Source organism: Phalaenopsis equestris, unplaced genomic scaffold, assembly GCF_001263595.1.
Source record: "Phalaenopsis equestris unplaced genomic scaffold, ASM126359v1 Scaffold001135, whole genome shotgun sequence".
In the NCBI taxonomy this organism is placed as follows: domain Eukaryota; kingdom Viridiplantae; phylum Streptophyta; class Magnoliopsida; order Asparagales; family Orchidaceae; genus Phalaenopsis; species Phalaenopsis equestris.
Window position 1 is genome coordinate 153,715 of NW_018165574.1, and position 8,434 is coordinate 162,148.

The 8,434-nt window shown below is 37.5% G+C and overlaps 1 protein-coding gene across 1 annotated transcript; it reads right to left on the reverse strand.

Moving 5' to 3' along the window:
* Positions 1-1,994: 1,994 nt before the first annotated feature.
* On the reverse strand, positions 1,995-4,987 carry LOC110033318. Its single transcript, XM_020737249.1, has 5 exons — positions 4,552-4,987; positions 3,755-4,473; positions 3,298-3,675; positions 2,992-3,203; positions 1,995-2,900 (listed from the first exon to the last, which is right to left on the reverse strand). Exons 1-5 carry the CDS (start codon positions 4,755-4,757, stop codon positions 2,655-2,657), a joined length of 1,761 nt encoding a protein of 586 aa, XP_020592908.1. The 5' UTR covers positions 4,758-4,987; the 3' UTR covers positions 1,995-2,654.
* Between the last annotated feature and the right edge of the window lie 3,447 nt (positions 4,988-8,434).

Consider the following 8,434-nt stretch of genomic DNA (forward strand, 5'->3'; position numbering starts at 1 on the left):
ATATAATTATTTTATATTTCAAACAATAATGATTCGAACACGAACGAACGCATCACTGTTTGTGTTTTGTTCGTTTAACTAACCGAACGAAAAAAATTTGTTCGTGTTTGTCTCGTTTACTTATCGAACGAATCGAACACGAACTCATTGACGAACCAAACACGAACTGTTCGCGAACAACGAGCTTTTTTGACAGCCCTACTCACAAGGGTAAACAAAAAAAGGGTAATCTTAATATGGTAGAGATAGTCGGATCACAATACCACAAATACATCATCCCAAGCTATTAGGACCCCACGTTTACCTGGACGTGAAGATATTCAACGCAACACAACCAAAAATCCCTTTTCAACAATCCATGAATTACATCATCCAAGGAGATCTCGGTATCCCTAAGGTCAATAGAAGGAAACTCTAAATCAGAGGGAGGGGGGGGGGGGGGTACATTGCCAGGGTATTTTGTCCAACAAGGAGGTCTTTGTGGGAGATGGGCGTGATCGCATGAGGTTAGGAGGAGGAAGTGGTGGCCGAATAGAAGGATTGTCGACGTGACCTCTTGGGATGGGATCACCGGCAGGAGCTCATTGATTGATTCTTAGTAATTTGAAGTAGAAAAATAAGGGTATACTGCCACTTGCTTAAAGTGGATGGTTGAAGAAAGATGATAAACACAATTGATCTATAATCTCAATATCTTGAGCAGTGATTGATATTGTCTTAATAGAAAAATGTAGTTTATATTTTCTAATTGGAGACTTATTAGCATACATGTGCATGGAACTGAAATGTATCTATAGACTTAAGATAAAGCATGCCAAATAGTTAATTGTCTCATTAAATCAATAAAAAGCTTTATAAAGGGGTTTAACTCTAATTCTATATTTTAGTTGACAAAGTGTTTTGTCATATGGAGCACACTTTATAGCTCATAAGACATAGGCTTAGGCCTTAGAGTAAATCTTGATTAGAATTGTCATTTAGTATTATGATTTTAGGACATACTTTAGGCATGATCATATTGTATAAAAGGAACTTGTTATACGTATATACGTTAGATATTACACTTGTTCTTAATGAGCTTTGGCCATACTTGAATTTATTATCATGAAAAAATTGCCATGGAAGGTCAATACATGGGTACTCTAAGCACATAGTTATAGGATGTTGGTTAGAATCTTTGTAAGCTTGTTTATTTTTTACTAGTTATATTATAAAGTAGTGAACTGTGGCTATTGATGTGACTCTCTCAAATCTAAAATTTCTATTATATATGAATGTATTAGAGGAGAGGGCAAATGGAATATAGTGGGGCCTTGAGCAGTTTAAGAATTATTTACAAAGTTGAAATGCACTTAGTGGAGATCCATAGACACATATAGATGCTCTTAAACTTTATAAAGACAATCAAAGTAGTTTATATGGTCCGAACATCAATGAATTAAGACCATTCAAGCACTTAAACCCTTAAACTCTACATAGACCAGCAAAATAGTTTATGTAAACCCTTGAACTCCAAACCAATAAAGCCAATTCTCGAAACTTACTAAAGTGAAAAAAAAAACCAAAAGAATAGCATCAACTTCATAAACCACCACATTAGTAAAAATGTCTAAAGTAAGCAACTAGTTAAACCCTTGAACTCCAAACCAATAAAGCCAATTCTAGAGACTTACTAAAGTGAAAAAATAAAAATAAAAGAATAGCATCAACTTCATAAACCACCACAATAGTAAACATGTCTAAAGTAAGCAACTAGCACCTTTAGGAAAAACATGACAATATAGACAATTATGTGAGAATTTAAGGGTAATTTTTTTATATAACACAAAATGTTTTAGGACTTTTTTTAAACCTAACAGTTAACAAAATTGTGATTTTTTATCATAGTCCACATTATTTTTATATTCCTTTCAAAATAAAGATAACTTTAAAAGAAATAAAATAAATAAGATTTAATAATCCCATCACTATTTAGATCTAGATCATTTTGGGCACAAGTTTTAAACTTTATAGACAGAGTGTAGTGTTTGATGACTAAGCGAATCTCCACAACTCAACCTTTTCCCTAACCAAGGAATGATGCGCATGTCTAGTATATTCTAAACCATATCTATCCTCAATGCCTTGATTATCTCTTAAACCTCGCTTTATCACAATGGAACTGATGATGCTAAGCCACTTCATCCCCACAGCATATTTTTCTATTCTTTTTTCTAAATTTCTAGTGAAATTTCTTGGCAGCTTGCCCTTATCCTCTCGATCAGATCCATGGCGGCCACTGTTGCAGGGTCCAGCCACATCTTACACCTCATTGACAAAGCCGAAGTATCTCACAAGTAAAGGTGTGGAAGAAAGCTAAAGTTGTGCTTGTCTTCATCCCCACTGCTTCCTCATCCTTTTGCTTTTTCTTCCTAATCTTTCCCTTTCGTTTGTCATCAAGAAATCAACCAGATATCATCTTTTTGCCTCAAACATTGATTCCAAATCCTTAAAATGTGACCTCCACATGCATCCATGAAGCTTTGTTGGCCTCTAATTTCTCCAATTTTTTATATCGAATTTACAGGAATAGACTGCATATACAAAGCAGTGCACTTTATCTAGTCATCAAGCCCACCCCCAAAAAAAAGATGAAGAAAAAATTATACAAACCATTAGTGTACAGGGAAGAAAAGAAGCGAGTGATCTCTCTGCATCTTCCCATCCCATACTCTAACTTTACTCATCTTATCCTCACACCAATGCAGCTGTTCTTCCGTTATCTCCTGCACTCTGAGTACCCTAGACACAACCTTTATGTCTATAATGGCCATAAAAGTTTCCATCTCTTCCTCCCCCTTCGGCTTCCTTTTCTTCCAGAATTTCCTCCGCCTTCCAATCTCTTCCATCCTCGCCTTTTTCTGATTTTTGGAAGTAAAAGATGAGCTAAATCAATAACAAAATGAGGAAACGATAGTTAAATCGGAGTTTCATGGAAGAAATGTTACATACTTGCTTATTAATTTTCTTCAGCAACCGAAGGTATGTCAGATCTGCCGCGCTCTGCTTCCTCTTGATGAAAGCTTTCAATCTCTCACATGGCGTCTTCTTATCTGCCTTGAGAAAATTCATGAAGGTTTGGATTGCTTCTTCTAATATTGAAAGAAACTCAGCTGATGAAATGCTGGAGTCCATTCCCTGATTCTCCTCGTCACCTTCCGACCCTTCATTTAAAGCGGAGAGAAAGAATTTAAATCCATAATAAGCTACAGTAACATATTCAAAAATTGCAGAAGTAGCAGAAATTTATTTATCTACCTAGAAATTCAGGAACTTGAAGAAGCTTGGGAGATGACAGTCTCATCCTCGCAAAGATTTCAGGCCTACGGCCATATTCATATGGTTCATTTTCTATAAATCTCTGTAAAAGAACTTGAAACTGCTGAAATCTCTGTGCTATTCGCGCATGGCAGACAGAACCATCCATGTCTAATTTATTACCTTTCGATCTCAGGAAAATATTATAGTTCCAATTAAGAGCTTCCCATGCCAAACAAATCTGAGCAACATAAGCACTCTCCAGGTCCTGATATGGATCTCTCATTCTCATTGAATTGCTTCCGGGCTTCGCCATTAATTTTCCAACAATTCTTTTTGAAATTGATCTTGGTTGGGCGTTGATTAACCTAAACGATTCTGTAAATTTAATGTAAACTTTCTATTAGTTCTCAAACACAAAAAGGTACGGAGAAAATCTATAATGGCAGATCTGTACCTGTTTCTGCGAGCTTCTGAGCACTGATTCTATCAAAGTAGAACATTTCTTCGTCATATTTCTTAAACAGGGTGTAGAACTCCCAGTTGGAAGCGCTCCTTCTTGACGATGAAGAGAATGGGTATTCTGTCTCTGAGTCACGAAAAATTGTGGAGCTTCTCCATTCAATGGAGCTTTTCGAAGTAGATTCGCCAGTGAGAGAGCCGCCGAAGGTTTCTCTCTCTTGTTGAACTTGTTCAACCCTGAAATTTGGAACTTCTGCTTCCAAAAGCTTTTCATCCTCCGTTAAATCCTTCTTCTTCAGGTCACTTTTCACACTTTCTTCATGAACCCTAGATTTTTCTTCATCCTGATTCTTGTCGTTTTCAATATTGTTATTGTCCAAAGATACCAAGCAATCCGAAGTTCCAGTCTTGTTCGTTGCAGTAGAGACACTGTAGCCATCTGTAGGATTCGAGATATTTCCTTGAGAGGAACCATATTCTGATTCGAGTACAAAGTTGTCATGTTCTCCGAGGAGAATCTGGTCATTGGAATCTGTCTCTTGGTCGCCAAGCAGAGCATCGTTCTTACAACTCGCACCGTACAAGAAAAGCATGGCGTCTCCTCCAAGAATAATATCGGCGATGATGTCGTCTCTCCGGTAAAGTTCGTCGGAGATGGCGGCGGCGGAAGAGACGAACTTGTTTTCATGATCAGAAATGCAGAGTTTGTCATCCCTGCCAAAAAGGTCAGAACTTTAATAATATAAATGCATGCTGATGAAGGCAGAGAAGGAGAGAGCGTACTATACCGACCGCTTGGAGATTGCTCGGCGGTGGAGGAAGGAGAAGAGCTTGGATAAGAGGAAAGCGAAGAAGTGGAGGAGGAGGAAGAGGAAGCTGAGGTGGGAGAATGAAGGGAAGAGGAACATCATAGTAGGATGAAAGCCATGGGAGGGAGAAGGGAGGAATGGTGACGAGGGGAGAAAGGTTAAGGGGAAAGTGAGGCTGGTATTAAGCATCTGTTGTTAGGGAACGTAATGGCAATTGGTTACTGGCCTTGCTTTAATTGAGGTTGGGAAAGAGACAGGCTATCATTCTCTCAGAGGAAGCAAAGCAGTGAGCGCGAAATTTGTATGGGCGCTTGGAATATTGAGTTGTACTTGTGCTCTGGTTACATTATTGGTTAGCTTGTGGCACGAGGGATTTTCTTTACACAACTCACAATTATTATGCATTTATATTTCTAACACTTGGGGTCTGTTTGGAGCAGTTGTAGTTTCTCAATTTTTCAACTGCAGTTTAATAAGAAGTTGACTGAATGTTTGTTGCATCTGTGTGAAAACAATTGTGTGACAGCTGTTTCTGGACATATTATCATTCTGACTTTGTTTAGTAATATTGTGTATGAAATGTTTTTTTTTTATTTTTACATATCCCAAATCTTTTAAAAATTATTATCATTTTAATTTATCACAAGTGAAATAGACATTTTCATGTATGAATAAGGTGTTCCACATATACAAATTGAACTTTAGGTGCTAAATTTCTAAATACAAGAGAATGTAGTGGTAAGTATGCAAATCTTTCTTTATAAACAATAAAAAATTGATGGAGCCACCCATGCTTGCTTTGTTCGTTGTCCCCGAGCCCATCTCTTCCATGTTGGTGTTGTTGCCCTCGGAACCTCTGTCCGGATCTTGTTGTTGTTGCCCTCGGAACCTCCGTCCGGATCTTGTTGTTGTTGCGAGATCTAGATATACCAGTTGATGTGGTATATATATAAATCAAACAGGAGAACGATCGACGAAGTGAAAAATAGAACGAGAAAAGTCACACCAGAAAAAAAATAACACAGCGGAACACACAGATTTATGTGGTTCTGCAAATTGCTTACGTCCACGGAGTTGCAGAGGATTTTACTACTTGAGGAATTACATCAGTCGATCACCTCGACTTACAAGAGGAATCTCTCACTCTTCGTTGCTCTCTCTTCTTCTCTCTCTGTTCTTCTCTCTCCATACCGAGATACACCGAAGAAAACTCTACACCGAGATACAAACTTACAAGAGAAATAAACTCAATTTCTCTTCTGCCACAAGCCACCAAGAAGAAGCTTAGGGAGAACAATCTTCTTCTTCTACCTTCTTCTTCCTTCTGCTGCAAGGAACTTTTCTCCTTACACTTCTCTTCCTCTGCCCCGAGGAAACCTTGCTCTATCCTGAGGAAACCGAAGACCGAGGAAACCGAAGAACTCAATGCGTGACTTCTGAACCCAAGGAGAGCCATCCAAAGCTTTTATCATGAACAAGAAGGAGCAAAGAGATGCTTCGCTTCACAAAAAGGGAAGGCAGGAGCGGTTGGGGCCTACGGTTCGCGAAACGGTAGAGTCGCGTCCTTTCGCAAACGGGAGAGGGAACAATTCCGCCATCGAGGGGGAGCGAGATCGCGATCTTTCGCGATCGGGCGCGGGAGTGGGAAGCGGAAGGAGGAAGGCGGGAGGCGGGTAATCAGACTCCAATGCTAACAATTCTTCAGCGCCAACATTGTCCCTCTCCACCACTTCATCCATGCCGAGCAATTTCTCATCACAAACGCTGCCTTACACTCTGAGGTCGATCCCCTTCATCGCCGTCTCTGAGTTCCCTTGCTGTCACTGCCGCAGTTCTCAAATAGAATATGCTTTTGCTCGAACAGGGAGAGGCAGTTTGTCAAACGAGGAGTAGGGGCGGTTGAGTAATATGCTTCCACTCGAACGTGGATCGCGGGGTTCCATCCGTAGTTTGCTTTTCGTCAAAACGTCATCCCGCTGCGATCCCTCCGTCGAACCAAACAGACCCTTAAACATTTATCTTTACATGCATATACTCAATTTTTAACATTTCATCATAAATATCATCACTAACTTTTTACAAATAAAATATAGATTTCATAAACAATTTATGACATCAAAATATTATAAATATAAATATTAAATTCTTAGTATTAGATACATAAATATAGAAGAACTACGTGAAATATAATTTATGACACTATGCGTGTGTGTATAATACTTATATACCGCCCAAAAATTTCTAATAAAATATTTCTGCTATCATGCTCTCTTCAGCGCTCCCCATCTCTCTTTGTCCTCATGGAGGAGCTTGCATCGCCGGCTTCATAGCTCCGGTGCATGTCATTGTGGTACCATTGCCTCCTCAACCGAGGCTTTGTGTCGTCCACGACATGTTTGACAATCCTCGAAAAATTTTCACCCATTTTATGTTCGATAGTATTCATATAATAGTATAATACATTGTGCAATAACAGTAATTAAAATAAAAAAAAAATTCTAATTCTTCTTAAATTGAATACTTTAATTTAAATAATGTGAATTTAAATTTAGCTCTTTAATCCTCATTTAATTATCGGAAGCTCAAAACCTAATACCTTTATAAGGCTAAAAAAGTCCAAGTTTCTAACCATTCCTATTTCTTTTGTGGTCATTCCGCGTATTCCTTGGACGCCACCTCCACTCCTCATCATGCAATCTAAGCGGCTTTGGGTTGTCTGCTTCGATTCTTTCCGTCCCATCTTGAGAGAAAAAATTTGCGTACGTAAGACGTAACCAACGCTGCGTACATAATGAAAGTTATATGGATGTTATATCGGCATTATATTCGTGTTATATTCCTTGTAACCTCCATGTAACCTCTATATAACCTACCTATAACCTACCTGAACTTACAAATAAGTTTCGCGCTTCTGTTTTCACATATTTGTCGTTACATGTAGATTACATGGAAGTTATATGGAGGTTGCAAGGGATATAATGCGATTATAATGTCAATATAACATTCATATAACTTCAATTATGTACGCAGCGCTGTGTACGTCTTACATACCCAAATTTTTTCCCGTCTTCAGAGAGCAAGCTGAATAACCTGAAACTAAAGTAACCATTTATTTATTTTTATTATAATTTGAAATAAGATAGATAAAGAAAACTTAATTTCTTTTTCCTCTATAAAGGATTCAACAATTACTTGCCCATTCACTGTTGAGTTCTACTAATTTGGTACTCGGTAACAAAGTTGATGTTTTTTTTATTTCAAAGTTTGTAGTTGATATATATAATTTTGATCTTTAATGGCACCTTCTGTGGTAATTTAGTGTTCTTGAACATTCACCATATATTTCTTTTCTATCTTTGCTGCTTGACATGAAAGATTTTCTAAGTGCTGACCCTATCACTTTTCATTGGGATTTTTATTTTTATGTGCAATTGAACTTTCTTCCTATTTTACTTGGTGTCTGTCTGGGCAAACTGATCGTTGGTCTTTCCCTTCTCAGTTTGGCTTTTAACATGATCAATGTGCAACAGAGTGGGATAAGTATTTTAGAAGTGTGTCTTTACCTTTGCTTGTCCTTTTTGATCTGCATTTATCTGAGTTTTAGGGATAGAAAATATTGTTGTTCCGTATTTCATATTTTAGGATAGAGAAATCAAATGAAACACATTTAAGAAGTTTTATTAGTTTTTTGTTTACTTTTTAAGTGATTGATTTTTTTTATCTTATTACTCATTATTATTTTGATCTTATATTATAATTGTGCCATGGTTCTGATCTTCTCTTCCACAATAACTTATAATTATTTTTTAAAGGAATCATGTAGGTCGCCAAATTGGGAAGTTATATGTTTAATATATATATATATA

Excerpts from the sequence above, each read along its gene's own strand:
- LOC110033318 (XM_020737249.1), bottom strand. The coding sequence starts at position 4,757 with ATGCTTAATACCAGCCTCACTTTCCCCTTAACCTTTCTCCCCTCGTCA. Across the intron at positions 4,474-4,551 it reads CGCCGAGCAATCTCCAAGCG|GGATGACAAACTCTGCATTT; the intron begins GTCGGTATAGTA and ends CCTTTTTGGCAG. Across the intron at positions 3,204-3,297 it reads TCAAGTTCCTGAATTTCTAG|GGTCGGAAGGTGACGAGGAG; the intron begins GTAGATAAATAA and ends CTTTAAATGAAG.